Source organism: Garra rufa, chromosome 21 (genome assembly GCF_049309525.1).
Source record: "Garra rufa chromosome 21, GarRuf1.0, whole genome shotgun sequence".
Classification (NCBI taxonomy): Eukaryota; Metazoa; Chordata; class Actinopteri; order Cypriniformes; family Cyprinidae; genus Garra; species Garra rufa.
The window spans coordinates 20,682,229-20,703,842 of NC_133381.1; the positions used below are offsets into that span (position 1 = coordinate 20,682,229).

At 39.5% G+C, this 21,614-nt stretch overlaps 2 protein-coding genes across 3 annotated transcripts in view; one reads left to right on the forward strand and one right to left on the reverse strand.

Moving 5' to 3' along the window:
- The first annotated feature begins 1,193 nt into the window (after window positions 1-1,193).
- Window positions 1,194-3,566, forward strand: pfn4 (profilin family member 4). The gene is made up of 4 exons (XM_073826568.1): window positions 1,194-1,307; window positions 1,425-1,559; window positions 3,352-3,457; window positions 3,538-3,566. The coding sequence occupies exons 1-4, from the start codon at window positions 1,194-1,196 to the stop codon at window positions 3,564-3,566; spliced, it is 384 nt and encodes a 127-aa protein (XP_073682669.1).
- A 146-nt stretch (window positions 3,567-3,712) lies between these two features.
- The window catches only part of lpin1a (lipin 1a), a 30,965-nt gene continuing 13,063 nt past the window's right edge, over window positions 3,713-21,614 (reverse strand). For both annotated transcript variants that reach the window (XM_073826506.1, XM_073826507.1), the window contains exons 5-21: window positions 21,003-21,092; window positions 19,570-19,668; window positions 19,219-19,348; window positions 18,857-19,133; window positions 18,667-18,760; window positions 18,403-18,584; window positions 17,858-17,951; window positions 17,650-17,719; window positions 16,574-16,666; window positions 15,579-15,640; window positions 14,917-15,055; window positions 14,689-14,837; window positions 14,519-14,605; window positions 14,287-14,439; window positions 12,149-12,263; window positions 11,966-12,069; window positions 3,713-5,768 (exon numbers count right to left, since the gene is read on the reverse strand). In XM_073826506.1, the coding sequence (XP_073682607.1) occupies window positions 5,591-5,768; window positions 11,966-12,069; window positions 12,149-12,263; window positions 14,287-14,439; window positions 14,519-14,605; window positions 14,689-14,837; window positions 14,917-15,055; window positions 15,579-15,640; window positions 16,574-16,666; window positions 17,650-17,719; window positions 17,858-17,951; window positions 18,403-18,584; window positions 18,667-18,760; window positions 18,857-19,133; window positions 19,219-19,348; window positions 19,570-19,668; window positions 21,003-21,092 (2,116 nt within the window). In that variant the 3' untranslated portion in view covers window positions 3,713-5,590. The remainder of the gene's footprint in view (window positions 5,769-11,965; window positions 12,070-12,148; window positions 12,264-14,286; window positions 14,440-14,518; window positions 14,606-14,688; window positions 14,838-14,916; window positions 15,056-15,578; window positions 15,641-16,573; window positions 16,667-17,649; window positions 17,720-17,857; window positions 17,952-18,402; window positions 18,585-18,666; window positions 18,761-18,856; window positions 19,134-19,218; window positions 19,349-19,569; window positions 19,669-21,002; window positions 21,093-21,614) is intronic.

Genomic DNA, 21,614 nt, shown 5'->3' on the forward strand with positions numbered 1-21,614 from the left:
ACTAAATATCTGGGGCCTGTACCATAAAGCCGGATTAGCTGGCTAGCCGGATAAGTTTACGGTAAGTTTTCGTTTAGTTGGTTTAGTTACCAATCCTGGGTTTTAGGTAACATGAAAGTGGCTTGGCTTTTAGCGGCATTCTTTGCCTTAGTAACTTACACTCCATGGCTAACTTGCTCTGTCTGGGGCAGGTTATGTTCTGTATTAGAGATGTCAAACTGATATTGAACCAATGGGATGTGAGCAAAGTGACATTTATGACGCAAAAAAGTCACTTCTCCAATTTCTCTTGCTCCAAATTAAGGGTCACTAGTAATAAAAAAATAAAGTCTGGCTTTAATTATAATTAGGCTACTTTAATTATAATTACTTAATTAATTACAAAAAATATTATTAACTCACAAGCAATTTTAGTTTAACAGATATTATAAATTATTTTAAATGACTATTAAAATATACAGATAATATGTAATATAAATAAGCTGTAGAATCAATAGACAACGCTTTAAAATGACTATGTGACCGTACATTTTTGAGTCTTTTTTCAACTATAATAAACTAACTTAAGTTTCACTTGTGACTGCACTGATAGAGCAAAATCATTTCTTTTATTTGTCCTCTTTCATGAACAAATACATTTTTTTACCGGGGAGAGGGCATTCGGCACCGTAGAGGTCCACTATATGGAGAGAAATCCTGAAATATTTTCCTCAAAAAACATGATTTTCTTTACGACTGAAAAGGATCTTGGATGACAAAGGGGTGCGTAAATTATTTGCAATTTTTTGTTTCGGAAGTGCACTTATTTATGTGAAGTGAACTTATGTGTGTTGCTGTAGTAGAGAGAGAGAGAGAGTCGCCCCCTGGAGGACAAAGGAAGAATGACGAGGCTGAGCATACTTTGGAATGGAATTACTGGGCTATTACAATATTGTAGTGAAAAATAATGCTTGGAGAAACATTTAGCTTGCGATGCGTCTTCCATATTCTACTAAGGACATGTCTACATGATCATCGTCTACATTGTAAACAGGGCCTAAAGCGGGTATTCCGTATCATAGCAACCACCGAGTCAAAACTGGAAAAAAACGCCGCGGTCTCTAGCGCTCACAGCTGGGCTTTAATGTATGTGAATGTGCGATATAACTAATAAACGTTTTGAGCACGTCTGAGGTGATTTGTTACATATAAATATGAACCCATTCCCAAAGTTATTAGAAAACTGTCTCATTGATACAAAGCATGTGGAGAGCGCAGCGATATTTGTGGCGAAAACTGGCGACGTAACGGCTGCGTCCAACTTCACAGTAAGTTAACGGCAACTCTGTGTATTCTTAACAAACAAACATGTAAAGTTTTATCGATAAAATTTATTTAGAACAGACATGTCCATTTAGGTTAATCAGTTTAATCTCTTTAAACAGGTCTGTCCAGAACAAACACAGGTGTTTCTAAACGCATTCAAGCAAGTGAATCTAACGAGGCAGCGAGGACTCAAATGCAGGAACAAACACTACACCTGCGTGCGTGCTGACAGACATTCCATATACACAAAATGTGTAGGTAACACACTAAATATACTCTTTACATGTTTAATCAGACCAGCTCAAAATACACATTTCCAAGTAAACCTAGTCCCCAAATGTACTCCAAATGTGTGTATATACTGTAACGTGTCCCTTTTCAGTTTTCCTTTCTTTTGCCCCCTCTGTTTTTTTTTGTAACACTGGACAAGATTTTCAGTTACAAAACTGCTTCACTGCTTATTTTTTTAAAGAAGGATTGAAATATTATATTAAATGACTAATGCTAACGTTTTAACTTTTCAGTTAGACTTTCTCCTTGCTATATCCCCTAGTAAAAGTAATATATTTAAAATACATTTATTTCATACTAAGTATAGTTCAAATATATTGACATTTACTGACATATCCTTTGAGACTTGACATAAAAATTATAATTAAACTTTATTTAGAGTACTATTTGTGCACAATGCACATTTTTTAATATTAAGCCTTTTAATGTCACTGTTGTTGAGGATTGTATGATCATTGAATAATCTTAAAGGGATAGTTTTTGTCATAAATTACTCACTCTCATGTCATTCCAAATCCGTTTCATCTTCGGAACACAAATTAGGATATTTTTGAAGAATTTCAAGATCTCTCCGACCCTCCATAGACAGCAAGGGTCCTACCACGTTCAAAGTACAGAAAGGTATCAAGAACATTGACAAAATAGTCCATGTGACATCAGTGGTTTAACCATCAGTTTATAAAGCTACGAGAATACTTTTTATGCACAAAAAACTAAAATAATAACTTTATTCAACAATTCTTCTCCTCCATTTCACCCTAGTGCCATTTTGCAGAGTACCACAATGCATTCACATGCTTTGAACTGCATGCAGCTTTGTAAAATTACAGTTGAATGATGGAAAATTTTGTTGATGTCATTACTACTTTTCTGGACCTTGAACATGGTAGGACCCTCTCTGTTGATACAGAGTCAGAGAGCTTTTATATTTAATCAAAATTTAATGTTAATTTGTGTTCAGTCTGAAGTCTCACTGTTCTTCTTCTTCTTGGTTTTTAACGGCGGCTGTACACCAACATAAATAGGTGCATTACGGCCACCTTCTCCTCCAGAGTGTGGAACAGTTTTATATTCTATCTATCAATCCCGTCTCTCTCTAATAAAATCAAAGAAGACTTTACTATTTATTTCACTTGACCATTTTATTAAAAACCTTAAAATTTTATTCCTGAATAATTAATTTAATTTAATTCCTCTTTTTCCTTATTTCTTCTATCATTTTTCCTCTTTACAGATTTGGAACGGCATGAGGGCGAGTAATTTAGGACAGAATTTTCATTTTTGGGTGAACTATCCCTTCCACTTTAGCACAATCAAAATATACTTGCATATCTTTTGTTGAACTTCAGCACTACTTCCAGTGCATTAAGTACAAAATTAGTTGTTGCATTAGCAGACTAAGTATACCAGTTTAGTATACTAAAAGTACAATTGCAGGGTATGTTTATTAAGTTAAGTACATAATTATTTAAATGCAATTGTAGTATACTTAGCATAAAATAAATGTATTTTAAGTTTAGTATAGTTATTTTTCACTAAGTTTCTGGACAGTTTCATGTCAGTTTCAACATTTTTTATTTTAAAACCCTCAAATAAAACAAAAATAACTTTAATTAAAAAATTTGAAGGATGTCTATATAAATTGCATTTTTTAAATCACGGGCAAAAAAAAAGAAAATGTGTCAATGTTGCAAATGTAAACACATCATCACATTAGAATTTATTCAATGATTTGTCTTTATTGTTTTTGTTTAGGAAGGACATGGCCTGATATTGGTGAGAACTGCATTGTATGTGATTGTTGCCACGTACTCACAGAGCATGTATCCCAGTATCTGTGTGGAAGCAGTTGAGAAACTAGGTGGGCTTAAATTTTAGCCAAAAGTTTTTTTTTAAATAAATTTTTATGCTCTGGTTTAACTATTTTTGTTTGTATTTTAGCTGAGTATCTACGTGAAAAGGGAAATTGAAGCTTATCGTGAAGAGGTGAAGAAGCCATTCAGTGTGATTTTTAGTACTATTGATGAGAAACTATGTACTGTACTCAATCTGCTTAGCTACAGGAACACCAAGGTAGGTTGTTTCAGTACAGTTCAGACAAACATGGAAGCATGTATTTGGATTCATGTAATGGGATTTTAATTTACATATTGAGATTTGGCATCTTGAATTATACACACAACTGTAGTTTTTGTACATCTCAACACTGAACATGACACACAAACTCAACTGCCACAACTTAGGCAACAAGATCTTTCACAGAAAGAATATAAAAACTCCATAGAGACTGCAAACAGAACAAAAGCTATTGCAACTAAATGTTATTGGTGTTACCATTCATATGAACAGAAAACATGTTACACAGTCTTAAATTATTCAGCTTTTTTGTTTAGAATAAAAAATTTCAATGAGTTTGTTAAATATTTTAAGACAGGTAGAAAGAGCAGAAACAATCTACGATGTTTGACCTGATCATTCACAGTGTTGAAGTTTGTAGCAGTCATCTGTCATTATAATAAATTTGTATCACCAACTGAGCCAATTAGAAATCAGTACAAATTGCATTTTCATGTTGCACACATCTATATTATATACTCTATTTTTTTCTTTCCAGAACAATAACATGATTTACGTTAAAATACACAGTTCTTTCAAAACAGTCCCTAAAGCACCTTAATCATTCATGCATCACATCAGTGCTTATTTAATGTGCTCCTTGATAACCATGGAAAACCACAGACTTAAGAATACTTGAGGGCTTGTCCATTTACGTATCACACAAAAACCCTATTAATTACTAGAAACATATATTTCATTATACAGTGCTTTTCATAATACACATTCCATTTCATCCTTTAATAAGACAGAACAATATACACAATTGGGTAGAGGTGTTGGTGTTTGTAGAATATAAAATAAAATTAACTTAAGATAATAGGATGCACCATGAATCAGGAGATTTTATATTCCTGATTACTAAAAAATTACTTTACCAAAATGGTATTTTTCTCAGGTGTGTGTTTATATATATGTTATGAAAATTATTACGTTGTATTAAATATGACATTAATATGAAGAAATGAATACAGGTAGGAAATACTTCATGACCTGAGTGTTCTTTGCATTGTTGTTTGCTTTTGTTTAGCTTCTGTTTTTCTTTAACATGCTCACAGGTATGACGTATGACAAGAATATTATTTCTGAATGATTCATATTAGCTGGTCAGAGTTATGAACTTTACACAAAATACACACAAATAATAAGGAATGCACTGTTATCGCATAATAATAAGCAAAATGTAAAGTGTGTATATGGGAAAAAGTTGTCCAGGATGGCACAATTAAAAATTATTCACTTGCATTTATTGTTCTGTTGTTAAAGAAATAGAGCAGTAAAAGAATTTAGATGAAAATGTAAAAACTGACAGTTTATATTTTCTTGTTACGAAAGGTCACTTTAAGTTTCAAAAGACTACCTTGTATTCTGTATCACCTGAGATATACTAAAATTGGCTTTATACCTACATCTGAGTTTATTATTTTTTACTTTGATTAAACTTTTTAATTTCGCTCAGCATGTTTTATGACAAATGGTCAAAAAATGTTATACTGTGTACTAAAATAATTGTATTCCCTCATATATTTTCACAATCTTGGACAAAGCCAATAGACATTTTTTTAATAGCATAGGATAATTGGCTTGTTGGTTATGAATAATGTGTTTGGCACTTCAAAATAGCTGTACCCTCATCAGTCAACAAAAAAACTAATTCCCTAATATGATCTGCGTAATATGCTACGAGATACTGATTATTTCCAGCAAAACAAAATATTAGCACACAAAGAATGATAAATGTTTGTAAAAGTGTAAAATAATAATGAAGGAACAGTTAGAGGACGGCATGCAGTCTGCAAAGTGCTAAGTTGCTTGTGCGTAGAGGAATACCTATGGCAGTGCAGCGTTAGAGCTAAGTTTGTAGGGGACGTTATTTTTTTTACTTTAGTATGTCATTTAAGCTGCTCTCGGCATGTTGATCCTGCTTGTCTACCTCTGGTAACTGCTCTCTCCAGAAGGTGAACTGGCTGAAGGTGTCTGAACAGGGGAAGTCAGTGCTGTTGCCTCTGATCAGAAGAGGGAATACATGATCCACGACCTCACACAGACGTCCATAACTGTAAAACACACAAGAATATATGGAATATGAATAATTAATTGAAGATGTAAATATGTTTAATCATTTACTGTATTATACTGTGAAAAAATGGCTTGTGAATAGTCACTTAACGTTATATACCTCAGAAAAGACAACAGTGTAACTTATGTTAAGCCCACTTCAACCTTTAGAATGTTTTCTTGGTTGTGTTTAATTAAATACATGTGAGGAATGAAATATTGGATTCCACAGACGTTTATGTGGAGTAGGTTATGAATACAGCAGTTCATAAAATATATAATAATATATATTAAATATTATTGTGAGACACATAGTTTGCATTTCACTATAAAACTGATTTTGAAAGATGAGGCTTTGTTTTGTTTTAAAAGTACCAAAAGCACAAAGCTTATTGCTATTGGGGGGCTGGTGCACTACAAATAACGAATGCATTCAAAGACGTTAAATATTATTTCCAAACATACTGTCCCAGCAAGTATGACACATGATTTCTGCTAATAATCCTACTTGTATTTGTGGTGTATTAAAAAGTGTTAAATATGAGAGCTTATGGTGTGTAAGCTGATGTTAAGATAAAAAGTTGTTCCCTTCCGGGAACTTGGCTGCGTCATTCAACGCTATGGGGAACGCCATTGGCGAGCCTCACTCTGAACGTAGTCTGCCAACCAATCAGATGACGGGAGTGACGTCACAGGCGGGGTGACGTAAGCGACCAGGAAGTATAAAGCACGTGCGTTTCAAGCCGGCATTAGCTTTTGTCATTCAGCGAAGCGCTCTGTGTGTATCTGTCTGTTGCATGTCTGCTGCTTTTCTGTGCCAGTTTGCACAACTTTATTTTGAGTAGACATGTCAACCAAGAAAGGGGGAAAGAGTTTTGATAAGAAAGCGGTTGAGCAGTTTCATTGTTGGTGGGGATACACACGTTCTGTGTGTGGTCTGCTTGGGTTCGGAGCACGCTCAGTCAGCCCTCGAGGGGGCTGGCTGTCTGCAGTGTGAGCGTCTTCCACTGCGGGTGCTTCGCTCCCGGAGGGCTCTCTTCGAGGAAGGAGCTCTCGTCAGCGCTCCTCGTGGGTCTGGCCCCGCTTCCGCTGAGGCGGAGCGGCAGCTGCACTCGTGGGGTTCGCAGCTCGATCTGTTAGAGGGAATGGAGACGGGTGATCCCCTATCTCCCTTCTCACCTAGCAGATCGGATGACCTCCTACTGGATGAGGAAGCCCGCGCTGCGGTTCCTTCCTACCAGGAAGAGGCGCTTCTCCTGTCTTCCTCCGAGGAGGTTGATGTGGAGAGCTTTGATGTTCAACCGCCCCCCGGTCTCCACAGTATGAGGAGCTCTTGGAGGTGGTGACTCGTGCGGTCGATAAATTAAATATAAATTGGCCCGCACAACAGCATCATGAGCCACAGAGAAGCAAACTTGACGAACGCTTCCGGGGGACTAAGTCACCACCCCCAAGAAGGAGCCTTCCGTTTTTCCCTGACATCCATGCTGAGGTTTCGAGGTCATGGGAGAAAACGTTCTCAGCCCGCTTGTTCACTCCTTCTTCCGACTACTACGGTAATGTCGGGGGAGTGGATGAGTGTGGCTACAAGATGATGCCACGGGTTAAACAGACGCTTACGGGCTATCTGTCACCCGGATTGGCGTCATCTTTGAAGGCTCCTTCCTTGCCCTCCAAGCCCCTTAAAATTACATCGAGCTTGTTGGGCAAGGGGTACTCTGCAGCAGGTCAGGCCTTGCATACGATGTCCATCTTGCAAGCGTATCAGGCAGACATGCTGAAGGAATTAGATGACGGTCAGGAGGTAGATGTGGCGGAGTTACGCCGCACCGCAGATCTCGCTCTCCACGCCACCAAGGAGACCGCCGGTGCTGTTGGACGGTCTATGGCAGCCCTGGTGGCGGCGGAGAGGCATCTGTGGCTGACCCTGTCCGGAATGAAAGAGAAGTACAGGGTCCTCCTCCTGGACGCCCCGCTTCAGCCTTCTGGCCTGTTTGGGGACTCAGTAAATGAAGTCGTCAGCAGACACCAGGAGGCTAAGAGACAAGCGGCGGCGTTCCAGCGCTACCTCCCCCGTCGTGTCTATTCCTCTGGGACTGACGGACGGGAGCAGTCCCAGCCGAGTACCAGCTCCTCGTACAGGGAGACTCAGAAAAGGAGCGTTGCATCCCGTGCCCCTCCGGTTAGACCTAGAGGGCAGGGTCAGCATCGCTCTAAGTCGGGGTCCTCGAAGACTAAGCCTGATCTGAGGGTCGTGCTTCAGTCCAAGAGGTCCTCGGCTAAACGGCCCTGACGTTTATGGCTCAGGGCCGATGAGGGTAGTCCCTCTCGGGGGGAAACGGTTTTCACCACAGTTCGTTCTTCCTTCGAGGCCAGGAGATCAGTCAGCCGAATCAATATCTCTAGTAACACCAGAATCCAGTCTTGAGAGGCTGGTTCCCTTAGAAGACTTTCTGGCAGCGTGGAAACTACTGCCGAATGTATCTACGTGGGTCCTGCGTACTGTAGAGAAGGGCTATTCTATCCAATTTGGCGCTCCGCCGCCGCCGTTCGAAGGGGTTTTTCCTACTCTGGTGAGCCCCGAGCAGGGTCTGGTTATGGAGCAAGAAGTAAATTCTTTTCTGAAGAAGGAGGCCATCGAGGTGGTCCCTCTTCCAGACAGAGAAGCCGGGTTCTACAGCCGGTACTTCATTGTTCCGAAGAAGGATGGAGGGCTGCGGCCCATCTTAGATCTCAGACGGTTAAACCGCTCAGTCAAGAAACTGAAGTTCAAAATGTTAACTGTCAGGCAAGTCGTGTCTCAAATCAGGTCACGATAGATCTAAAAGACGCTTACTTTCATGTCTCCATCCTTCCTCAACACAGGAAGTTCCTGAGGTTCGCTTTCAGGGGCAAAGCTTACCAATACAGGGTTCTTCCTTTCGGCCTAGCACTATCACCCCGAACTGTCACGAAGTGTGTGGATGCTGCGCTGGCTCCACTGCGACTCCAGGGCATCCGCATACTCAACTACATAGACGACTGGCTGATTTTAGCCAGTTCGGAGCAGTTAGCGGTTCAGCATCGAGATGTTGTTCTCGCTCACATGAAAGAATTGGGGTTGAGGCTCAACGCCAAGAAAAGTGTGCTGTCTCCATTACAGAGAACCACTTATCTAGGTGTCGTATGGGATTCGACCACGATGCAGGCACGAATGTCACCTGCTCAGATCGAGTCAATCCTTACTGCAGCCTCTGCGGTCAAGCTAGGCCTGTCACTCACTGTCAAACAGTTCCAAGTACTGTTAGGTCTTATGGCAGCTGCATCCAACGTGAAACCTCTTGGACTGCTGCACATGAGGCCACTACAGTGGTGGCTCAAAACCAAGGGGTTTTCCCCGAGGGGGAACCCATTCCGCAAGATCAAGGTCATGCGGCGATGCCTACGTGCCTTGGTCATGTGTAAGAAACCTTGGTTTCTGTCTCAGGGCCCGGTGTTGGGAGCTCCTTGCCGCCGCGTAACACTAGCGACAGATGCGTCCCTCACCGGATGGGGAGCGGTCATGAGTGGCCGCTCGACCCGCGGTCTGTGGAGCAACCACCATCTCTCCTGGCACATAAACTGCCTAGAGATGCTGGCTGTGTTTCAGGCCCTGAAGCACTTCCTCCCAGACCTGAGACACCGTCATGTGCTGGTCCGCACCGACAGCACTGCGGTAGTTTATTACATCATCCACCTGGGGGGACTGCGTTCACACCCCTTGTACAAGCTGGCGTACCAGATCCTCCTGTGGTCACAGGGAAAGCTCCTCTCGCTGAGAGTAGTGCATGTCCCTGGATGTATGAATGTGGGAGAAGACATCCTGTCGAGGCAGGGGCCGAGGCCCGGGGAATGGATGCTTCACCCAGAAGTAGTGAAGCAGATTTGGAGAGTGTTTGGCCAGGCTCAGGTGGACCTCTTTGCGACTCGAGAGACATTGCAATGTCCCCTCTGGTACTCTCTGGTGCCTCCAGGTCCTCTCGGACTGGACGCTATGGTACAGACGTGGCCGAGGCTTCGTCTGTACGCTTTCCCCCCGATCGCTCTGCTCCCGGGAGTTCTGGAACGAGTACGCCGGTTTGGAGTACGGCTTCTACTAGTACGAGGAAACTCTATGGACTTAAGTGGAAGCTGTTTACTGCATGGTGTAACCAGCACCAATTAGACCCAGTTCACTGCCCGATAGGTACAGTACTGGAGTTTCTGCAGTCTCGCTTTTCCACAGGGCTAACCCACTCCACCCTGAAGGTGTACGTGGTGGCGTTATCGGCCTACCACGCTCCTCTCGGTGGCCTGTCAGTGGGTAGAAACCCCTTGGTCATTCGTTTCCTCCGCGGTGCACTCAGGTTGAGGCCTCGAGTGAAACCGAGGGTCCCCACGTGGGATCTTGCTGTGGTGCTCGAAGCCCTCTGTAGGCCTCCATTTGAGCCTATAGAGGAGATTTCGGACAGCCTTCTTACCATTAAGACGGTGTTGCTGTTGGCTCTTACTTCTCTGAGGAGAGTAGACCTTCAGGCCCTTTCTGTGGCCCCTTCATATATTGACTTTGCGCCTGGTTTGGCCAAAGCCTTCCTCTACCCTAGAGCTGGGTATGTCCCGAAAAGTCCCGACAGCAGTACCACAGCCGGTCACACTACAGGCCTTTTACCCTTCTCCATTCGTGGAGAACGACCATCGGAAGTATAATTGCATGTGTCCAGTGCGAGCACATACATCCACAGAGCTGCCTTGTGGCGTAGAACAGAGCAATTGCTGGTTGGAGTAGATGGATTGTGGATGCTATATCCACTGCTTACGAGTCCTCTGGCCTCCCATCGCCGATGGGGGTCAAGGCTCACTCTACTCGAGGCGTGGCAGCCTCGAAAGCTCTACTGGCAGGTGTCCCTATTCAGGACATCTGCAGTGCTGTGGGTTGGTCCACACCATTGACATTTGTCAGGTTCTACGAGCTAGACCTGCGAGCCGCTCCAGGCTCCTCTGTCCTTGAGTAACAGATATTTTATTCCTCGTGTGCCTGAGGGCCGAGGTATATATTTCTCCCTCTTGTTCTGGTTGTCTCCCAGTCAGAGGTGTACTACCTTCTCGTGTGCCCGAGGGCCGAGGTATATATATTTCTCCCTCTTGCTCTGGTGGTACCCCAGTCAGAGGTGTAATACCACTCGCGCCCTGGCAATTTCCCCAGGCGGAGACTTTTCCTGTGTTCTGGCAAGATTCACCAGACACAACTCTTTCCACCCTTGTCCTAGCAGACACTAGGCCGGGATTTGGAATTATGGGGGCGTGGGCATCTCATTCCCCATAGCGTAGAATGACGCAGCCGAGTTCCCGGAAGGGAACGTCTCAGGTTACATATGTAACCCTGGTTCCCTGAGGGAATGAGACGCTGCGTCATGGACCATAATTCCCGCATTCCTGCCGTGCATCGCTTCTTTCCTGGAAGCTAATGCCGGCTTGAAACGCACGTGCTTTATACTTCCTGGTAGCTTACGTCACCCCGCCTGTGACGTCACTCCCGTCATCTGATTGGTTGGCAGACTACGTTCAGAGTGAGGCTCGCCAATGACGTTCCCCATAGCGTTGAGTGACGCAGCGTCTCGTTCCTTCAGGGAACCAGGGTTACATACGTAACCTGAGACGTTTCTGTTCATTGTGTTAATGAATATCATATTCTTGATGTTAAGCTTTTTTCGCAAGTCCTTAGAATTTAGTCTTCCTCATCCTAGTAAGATGATGCAGCCGCTTGGATGCAACAGTATTCAAATAAATTCTGGTGGCCTGGCAACTTCTGGTGCTCTCAATCTGGTCCATTTGCATGCAAAATAAAGGCTATACTCTCAAAATATTATCACTTTAATTTCTACAATTTAAATTCACAAAAACATTCTACTTTATATTGAAACATTTAGACTTTAATCTTGTAATCTTAGATTTTTTTTTTAACGTGGCACTAAAACACTGTTGTATAAAACAGCTTTAGTTTTTACCAATTAGCTATTTTTTCTTTTAATTTTGAGTGATAAAAATTACAAAAAGAATTTAAAGTAATGTCTGAATGCATTTAAATGGCAATTTGGAAAGGAAAATTGGCTGAATTATCATAAAAATAATGTCACAGTGCAAAAAAAACCCCAAACAAACAAATGTTTTTATTAGATCCAGAACAGTTGCGTTCACTTACGATGATATGTTTGTCTTTGCATGTTCTTGGATGAGCTCTCCCTTAGGATTCACAGTAAATATTCTGTTCAAAGGCACTCCAACCTCTTTATATGAATAAACATCCTGAAGAAAAAAATGGTGCTTAGAAATTTGCAAATATCAGATGAAGGTAATGTTAGCAGTTCTTGCTACTAGTACTTACTGTCGCTCTGTTTCCAAAAGCTGCATAGAAGGGTTCTTTGTTTGGAAGGAACAGGTTTTTAATGTCGGTCAGACATTCGATTTTAAACTTTTCTGGCTTTTTCTCAATGACCTCCCTAAAATTTAAAATGTAAAGGAAAGACATCAGTTACTATATGGCATTCTCACAGTGTTTTAAAGACTATACATTAGGGTTGGGGAAAATACATCGATGCATTGCAAATTGAGAAATGATTCTGCATCGATATTCCAAATGCATCGCGATTCTCCTTCAAATCAATTCTGAGCTTAATTCAGTGTGTTTACATTAATTTCATGTCATAAAAGCATTCTGAGCCACGGTGCAATTACATTACTTACATTACTTACATAATTTTCTTTTGTTTAGTGGGGGGCTGGGTCGGTTTATAAAAGAAAATTCCATGGGCCAGACTGACTACTATTATTATTATTATTATTATTATTATTTTTTTATTTTTTTATTATTATTATTATTTCATTATGATTTTACCTGTATTTATTATACCTTTTAATGCTAGAATAGTTTATTATTTTTTATGCACCAGACAGACAAATGATAATTTCTTTTCAAAAGATACAGGTGCTTCTCAGTAAATTAGAATGTCATGGAAAAGTTCATTTATTTCAGTAATTCAACTCAAATTGTGAAACTTGTGTATTAAATAAATTTAATGCATGCAGAGTGAAGTAGTTTAAGTCTTTGGTTCTTTTAATTGTAATGGTTTGGCTCAAATTTAACAAAAACCCACCAATTCGCTATCTCAACAAATTAGAATATGGTTAATCAACTCAAAACACCTGCAAAGGTTTCCTGAGCAGTCAAAATGGTCTCTTAGTTTGATTCACTAGGCTACACAATCATGGGGAAGACTGCTGATCTGACAGTTGTCCAGAAGACAATCGTTGACACCCTTCACAAGGAGGGTAAGCCACAAACATTGATTGCCAAAGAAGCTGGCTGTTCACAGAGTGCTGTAGGCAAGCATGTTAACAGAAAGTTGAGTGGAAGAAAAAAGTGTGGAAGAAACAGATGCACAACCAACCGAGAGAACCGCAGCCTTGAGAGGCTTGTCAAGCAAAACTGATTCAAGAATTTGGGTGAACTTCACAAGAAATGGACTGAGGCTGGGGTCAAGGCATTAAGAGCCACCACACACAGACATGTCAAGGATTTTGGCTACAGTTGTCGTATTCCTCTCGTTAAGCCACTCCTGAACCACAGACAACATCAGAGGCATCTGGGCTAAGGAGAAGAAGAAATGGACTGTTGCCCAGTGGTCCAAAGTCTTCTTTTCAGATGAGAGCAAGTTTTGTATTTTATTTGGAAATCAAGGTCCTAGAGTCTGGAGGAAGGGTGGAGAAGCTCATAGCTCAAGTTGCTTGAAGTCCAGTGTTAAGTTTCCACAGTCTGTGATGATTTGGGGTGCAATGTCATCTGCTGCTGTTGGTCCACTGTGTTTTTTGAATCACACGTCAAATTCCGCCTTCAGCATTTTCAGCGCTTCCACAGGCTTTTCAACTGGTTCTCAGCTGAAAAACTTTGGGTTACTGGGAGATGAGTGAAGTCTTGCTTTTGCACTTGTCCCACAAGCAGTGCTAGTTTCACCTCAAATGCTATTGAGTCATTTTGTCATCGCTCTGATTTTTCTAGCTGGCTCGCGCATCACCTGTTCGATCACGATGACACATTACGTTGAACAAATAACAACAAATAATTAGGCTATGTTAATAACTAAGGGAAATTTTAGTTTGAAAGCCAACCTTTATTATCAAATACCGACATGATAAGTAAAACATATTTAAAATTACATTTTCAAAATATGTCTCTGGCATTGTTCAGAGGGCCGGTCCAAATGTGGGGGCGGGCCACATTCGGCCCCCGGGCCTTAGTTTGAGGACCCCTGACTTAGTCGAACGCACAAGCACTCTTCAATGCTCTTCTTCGTGAGCAATTGAGTGTGTGGTTTAAAAACTAGATTACAGCTCCATCTACTGTTAAAAACTAAGCTCAGAATTGATTCCAGAGAGAATTGCGATGCATTCAGAATCAATCGATGAATTGCGATGCATCCATTCATAGTCAGAGCCCTACTATACATGTTTTGTGTGTGTTACAACCTGTGAAATGCAGAGAACAGACTACTGGGACTAAGCAGCACAGGTCCCATGGGTAGCATGGTGCCTCTTTCATTAACCCAGTGCAGGTAACCCCGAGTCATATCAGCCATGCCAATCGCCCGAGCTGAACAGTACATAAACTTGTAGCCATTCCTGTTTGACGAAGTTAATTAGATATATTAGACATTTTGCTCACATTTAATAGATGCACTCTATGTGGTGTGGGACTCACTGGCTGACTCTGTGGTAGAGTCGGGCAATACCCTGATGGGTCCAGTCTTTACCCAGAGTTGGTAAAATGTGTCCCAGGGTGTCAGACCTAAAGGAGATTTTGCAATTTAGACAGTACCATCTGACAAACCACAGAACATTGCCACAGAAAGATGTCTTGAGTATTCTCACCTTGTGATGGTGCCATCGATATCTGAAATTACTATCTTGTCATCCCAGTTCCACAGATAAATAGTGCCCTCACAGCGGCAGGTGCCCTGGTACTGGGTGGTGACGCTGAAGACCACATCATTGGGGCCGTCTTTTAAGTACAGACTGGCCTGTGAGAAACATGCTTTTAGTGTGGGTTTCATAGTCTGTGACTGAATTTACAGGCTTTATGGAAAATTAGATGCTTGCTAGCTGTTCTGAGGACAAACGTAGAGTCTTCCTGTAGCAGTGTCCTCCAGTGCTCTGGAGAACTTCAGGCTGATCGCTCACAGGATTCTGTTTAGCACCTCCACTGTCATCTTCACTGGATGATGATTCATCCTTTAATCTATGAAAAATACCACCAGCCAGTCCACAGTTAAAATGAAAAAGTTGTGTACTCTATAAATCAACTTTCTCATTAATATGTTTTGTTTGACAAATCACACAATTGTCTCTGAATATCAGCTCATATTCTGAAATTGAGTTTCTGTTCTAAAACTATTTTTTTTTGCAGTTACTGTCTATAGAAGTTTCAAAGGTACAGTACCAAAACACATAATTATGTTAAGTCTGTTTAATTCAAAAGACCTGTAAAGGTGGAAAAATTTGGTGCGATAAACATTGCCATTTCAATGAATGGCTGTTACAAACATTTGCATGCTGTCAATGCAACAGGTTTTTTAATTAAGATTTTTTTCAATTTTAATATTTTTTTATTTTATTTTACATGGGTCTTAATATACATATCACATTTGAAAATTGAACAGCTTCAGCTAAAAATATTCAGAGAATACAGAATGAGTCTCTTATCTATTAGCAAGAACAATGTTCTGTTTCTCTAAATATGATACATTAGGTATAATGTTTACCTGCTCACAGATTCTGTTCTTATAGAATCCTCTCCACATTCAATCTGGTCAGATGCTGATTCCTGTTGCGGTAGGAATGATAGTAACTCAGTTAAATTTTAATTTGCATACCCCCTTTTTTACATATATAATATTTGCAAAACTGCAAAGTCAAAAAGTCTGGTAATAATTAGTTCACTTCCAGAATTAAAATTTCCTGATAATTTACTCACCCCTCTGTCATCCAAGATGTTCTGAGAAAACAATTCCAGGATTTTCTCCATATAGAGGACTTTAATGGGAGCCAATGGGTGTAAATTGTAGTTTCAATGCAGCTTCAAAGCACGCTACACAATCCCAGCCAAAGAATAAGGGTCTTATCTATGGCCATTTTCTAAAAAAGTCTATACTTTTTAACCACAAATGCTCAATGCACAAATGCCGACCTGATGTTTACAAAGCGAACGTGCAAAAAAATTCTCTATTCTCTAATTCTCTAGTAAATGCCCTTTACAAAACAAGGTAAAACAATGATGTCGCACTATTTTGAAGTTGAAGGTGAACATGATGTGTGAACATGTACACAGATGAAGAACTAACCATGTGTGACCTTTCCAACATGATTGCTTAATGCATGAAGTCATTGATGTGCATCGCAGAGCTAGTACAGGACAAGCATTTGTGGTTAAAAAGTATATACATTTTTTTTAGAGAATGGCCGATCGTTATGCTAAACAAAAGCCTTTTTCCTTGGCTGAGATCGTGTAGAGCCCTTTGAAGCTGCATTGAAACTGCAGTTTGGACCTTCAACCTGTTGATCCCCATTGAAATCCACTATATGAAGAAAAATCCTGGAATGTTTTCCTCAAAAACCTTAATTTCTTTTTGGATATGAACATCATGAACATCTTGGAAGACATATGGGTGAATAAATGATGAAATGTTTATTCTAGAAGTGAACTAATCCTTTAATTTAATTCACTATTTTTTTTTAATATGAAATAATGCAAACATACCGATTTGGAGCTGTTGTTTCTGCCCCGCCATGAAAACCACCAGCGTCCTCCTTTCTTGGGCATCTTCTCCTTCATGATGTTCTCCACTGTGGCCTGGAGCAAATGCACAGAGCCCCTGATACTCAAAACTCAAAAACTAAATGACAGGATGACTGTGACTGAACACACATGCAGCTAATAAATCAACACAAATTCACAAAGACGTACAGGACTAGAGCCGAAAACACTAGGAAAACAGTATGTGAAGAAACCAAGAGCAGAGTAGACGTAACTCAGACAGGAATACTTAGCGCAATGGCGCACAATGGGATGGGATGAGGGGAGATCAATTTAATAAAAAAAGAAGAAGAAGAAAAACAGGGAGGAGGGAAGAGACAAATTTAAATGCCCTGGAGTGCCATGAGAGCCGGGGTGTACACAAGGACTTTAAAAAGCCATGAAACACTCGCTGAACACTTGAGAAGACAAACAGTACAGAAACAAAACAGTATTTTCTACCATTGTGATGTATTTTATCATTTGCCAATTTAAACTATGCTATTTATTCGGTTAGTACTGAGTTTAAATAAAAACTTTAATAAAGTGTGTAAATAATTATAAATAATCAAAAATAAGACACATCCAGGCAAGTACAGTATTTTTTTTTTAATTGTAAATGCAGGACAATTATGTTTGCAAATTAAAATTTCCTTTGTTGTAATACACCTGCAGGGGGCACATGAATCCCATCCTCAAATAAATAAGTTATTAGTTTAATTTAAAATCAATGTAAAATAATTTTAAATATTTTAATTTAATTATTTATTTAGAATTATAATGAATTATAATAATTTTAATGTAAGTAATTTAAACTGCATATTTTTAAAAATAATTGTGCTTAATATGTTCATATGTAACATAGCTAAAATTACCTATATGCAGTACATGTACATCACCGGGCAATCATTGTTTGGCTTACTTATTAACAAGCTTAAACATTAGGCTTTATGTAAACTACTATAAAGTCACATTGTCAGTGTTTGTTACATATCTAAAGACCTTCATGTGTATGTGTGTGTTGTTTATGCAGTCTTTACCTTTGGCAAGGGCTTCTGGAAAACCTGCATGGCTAATACGATAGGAGCAGCTGTGGTCCAGTTATAATACCTTTGGGAAGAACAAAATGTGTAAAAAAAACTGACAAATGTAACAAACTACTTAATTGTAAGTTTAGGAGTATTTTGACAATATTTTGATGAATGAATTTATATATGTTTTTATGTGGCAGAAGGATTTATGACATACTTAGTGCCAATCTTTACGACCAGGTTGGGATCATCAATGACAGATGGATTATCTGCAAACTCCTGATAAGATATTGCTCGTTCCTCGAATTCCTCTGTAAATGAAGATTGTGAAAACTTAAATGGCTTAATTACTTCCCCAGCTAATAAAATCTAGAAAAAACAGGATATTACTACAGAGCCTACAGAATAACAGAACAGCCACTGAAAATACATTATTTTACAATACCATTGAAAGGTTTGAGGGGTCAGTAATGTTTAATGCATACTTTGTGAAAAGTAATTCACCAAGTTCAAAGGTGACAAAAATTGGTGACTATAATGACATTTTACATCATGTTTTTACTATATTTTATTAAATAAATAGGGATAAAAATTCCGTCATTTATTTCTCACCCTCATGTTGTTTGGTATGACATGAGGGTGAGTAACGAATGATAGAATTTTAATTTTGGGGTGAACTATCCCTTTAAGAAACCTCTTTTGAAAACATAGTTTAATAGTAGTTTACAGGTACATCATAACTAGTTTTTTTTTTTTTTTTACCTCTAGTGATCTCTCTGTTTTCTGTCAGTCCTCCACATAGAGAAATGGCTATGTGAGGCAAATCTCCTAACTGGTCAGAAAAGCTGTCCACCCCACTGTCCATTCCACTGCTGCCCACTGACTGAGGGGACTGATTGGCACTTCTCGAATCTGCCCCACCTCTCACAGAAGTTGTTCCATCACTGAGCAACAAAAAAATAATATAAAATATCATTTAAAATGCTTACATTACATCTGGATCATAAATAAACAAGTAAAAGTTACCTTTTTGGAAAGTACAAGGCTGCCACCTCAGGCTCCAACTCTGTGATGTCATCCAGGTATACTCCATCTGATCCCAGGTGGCGGCTCCTTTTGTCTAGGAATTAATATTGTGTTAATATGTTTTAAAAAGTAATCAAGTGTGTTTTGCTTTGGAACTTTATTACAAAAAGGCATTTTAGATGCTCTCTACCTTTTCTCTTGGATGGTGAATCTGTCTTGCTAATGGTATGAGCTCCAGGACTGTGTCGTCCATCCTCTAGGTCTGTCAAAAGATGGGCGGCTGCACTGATGGCCTCCACATCTACAGCAGCAGCAGATGTTGCCTCTTCAACCCTGAGATCAGGCACATACACATCTCTGCTCTGAGACTCCACCATCCCATCCCCAGTGATGGCTCTGAAGTGTGTGCTTTCAGACGGTGGGATTGATCTGGGGTTCACCACCATGGGCTCTGACAAGAATGATGGCTGTTAAAAAAAGAAGACGTTGAGTTAGCTGCTTCACATTTGTTAATTTGTTGTGGTTATGTAGCATGTCTAGTGATTGTTGTACCTTGGCAGCATGAGGCAGCTCTCCCCATGTCCAAAGCATTTCAGGGTTGTCCGGTTTCCCTTCGCTCCTCTGACTGGCCAGCAATTCAGAGTCACTCTTGGGTGTAGATGGCAAGGAGCCATTTGGACTGCTGTAGAAAACATTGAGAAACATTTGGATTAACTGTAGATTTGTATTTATACAGCTGTTGTGAAATAAGATAGGAACAATGCCTTCAACTTTTAATTCCTTGAACTGAATTCAATTCTTGACCAACGGGACATGGACAATACACTAAAGAAATGTAAGGCTTTTTAAATACAATTTATGGCTTTGTTTCAATATACATTGTATAGCAGCTGCAGTGGTTACCTGGGTGTGGACTGAAACATAGCTATTTGTTGAGGGCAGGAAATAGATAATCCTGAATTGGTAGGAATGGGTAAAGAGCAGATCTTCTCCAACCCTTTGCTGTGGGTCAAAAAACAAAGCTTTATTTTTAAATGTCCAGAATTTTATATATAGAATAAATAATACAGTATAAGCATAATAATATATAAGTCTGTTGTAGAATAAATGCAGCTGAATGTATTGGCATGTACTGCGTACAATGCTGGGTAGATTACTTACAAATTGGAAATTAATTTCAAATGACAAAAATTGTAGTTAATAACATAATGCATTACATTACACATTTTAGGTAATATATTATCAGACTACTTTTTGATTCTTTTTTGATCTAACTTGTTTATTACACTGATTTAAATAGGGTAATCTTGTAATCTTGCTAATAATTAATTAAATCATAAATGTCTAATTAAAATAAATCTTTTTAAAATGCTTGTCTGCGCTGATAGCCTCGTGGGCAGTGTGCAAACATGTAGCGCCGATGCACTCTGGGCGTTCCGAGTTCAAATCCTGACTCACAGACCTTTCCCGATCAAATTTTTCACTTTGCTTACTATTAACTTACTGTTCTGTCCAAAATAAAGGCATACAAAAAAAAGAAAAGAAAACCGATCTAAATAAAACACTTAAAAAATACAAAAGATTTTATCTGTTAATCTGTGAAAAATATGTAATCAAGTAATCAATAAAAAAGTAACTGTAGTCTGATTACAAGTATTTTAAAACATAATTTAACCTTATTACAAGTGCTTAATTTTTAGCATCTTATTACGTAATCCAGTTTACATGTAATTAGTTACTACCCAGCAGTGATTGTGTATTATGATATATCAGTATAATCATCATACTGTAGCTGTGAGAACAGTTTGCTGACAATGATCGATATATATTGATATAGCCTTCGGTCCAGTCTCGGTTACAGTCAGCAATACAACATATACTGGAATTTACTGTTGTGAGAAACAATCTTGTTGAGCTGAAATGATTTTACATTTAATGAAATAAAATACGATGCAGACATACATGTTTCTTGATTTCACTTTTTTTTTTTTTTCATTTCACAGGCATCTCTTATTGTCTCTCGCTGAATGCTGCAGTGTTTCATATAGATTATTTCATTCAGCTGACAGACATAGATACAGTTAGGGATTTATTTTCTTAATCATTGAAATGCACACAATGACTTGCCTTGTTTTTCTTTTTAAAAACACCTAAATGCCTGGCAGGGGTCTCCAGTTAAGAGGCTGTTTTTATGTTGTATACTAGTTGTGTTACATTGTCTTTTTTGCTATTTTTTATATACATGGAATGTTTATTGTCTTTATTGAAACTTTGCTACTTTATATCTTGCAGTTGTGACTGTTTTTCATAGTTGTGATGTGGCTTGAGTGTTATACCTTTGAACACCAGTCCAGTTCCCTTCAGACTGTTTGTATGTGCTGCTAGCTCCTTTCACCTGCCCAGCAAATAGCTCATGTGACATGGCTCTGAAAACACATACAGTATAGGCAAACATATAAGTAAATATATATACCTGCAAGAGTAAGACATTATATACATTTAAAGTACATTTATATTCTATGTGTATAGATAATCTGCAGTGTTTGTCTTCAGCAGGCTCATTCTTCCAGGAAGACAGAGAGCATTGTGAGATTTTTAAAGAGGTGGATTCAAACTGCCGCTTTGCCGAGCAACACATTCTTGAGTTAAATTAATTCCCAGCTGACTCTTTTTGGCCTTGTGAACAGTGTTTTCCCAGTGGCCTTTACCGTCACTTTTTTTAATTTATTACTGGTACCTGGGAAACAGATTCTTGGTAATGCAAAGCATGTAGTGCACTAAGAGTTTGACCTTTTAACTTGCTTATCCAGATTGAACAGATAAAATACATAACTCTTTGTCCACTGGGAGTCGAAGAAGGGAAAAGGATGTTTATGTTGATAAACTGGTTTATATTCCAAATCATTTCTTTTCTTAGATATGTGGGGGTAATGTCAGATTGCCTAGCA

Coding starts and splice junctions, on each gene's coding strand:
- pfn4 (XM_073826568.1), top strand. CDS start 1,194: ATGAACCCATTCCCAAAGTTATTAGAAAACTGTCTCATTGATACAAAG. Junction 1,560..3,351: donor ATTCCATATACACAAAATGT/GTAGGTAACACA, acceptor GTTTTTGTTTAG/GAAGGACATGGCCTGATATT. Junction 3,458..3,537: donor GGAAGCAGTTGAGAAACTAG/GTGGGCTTAAAT, acceptor TTTGTATTTTAG/CTGAGTATCTACGTGAAAAG.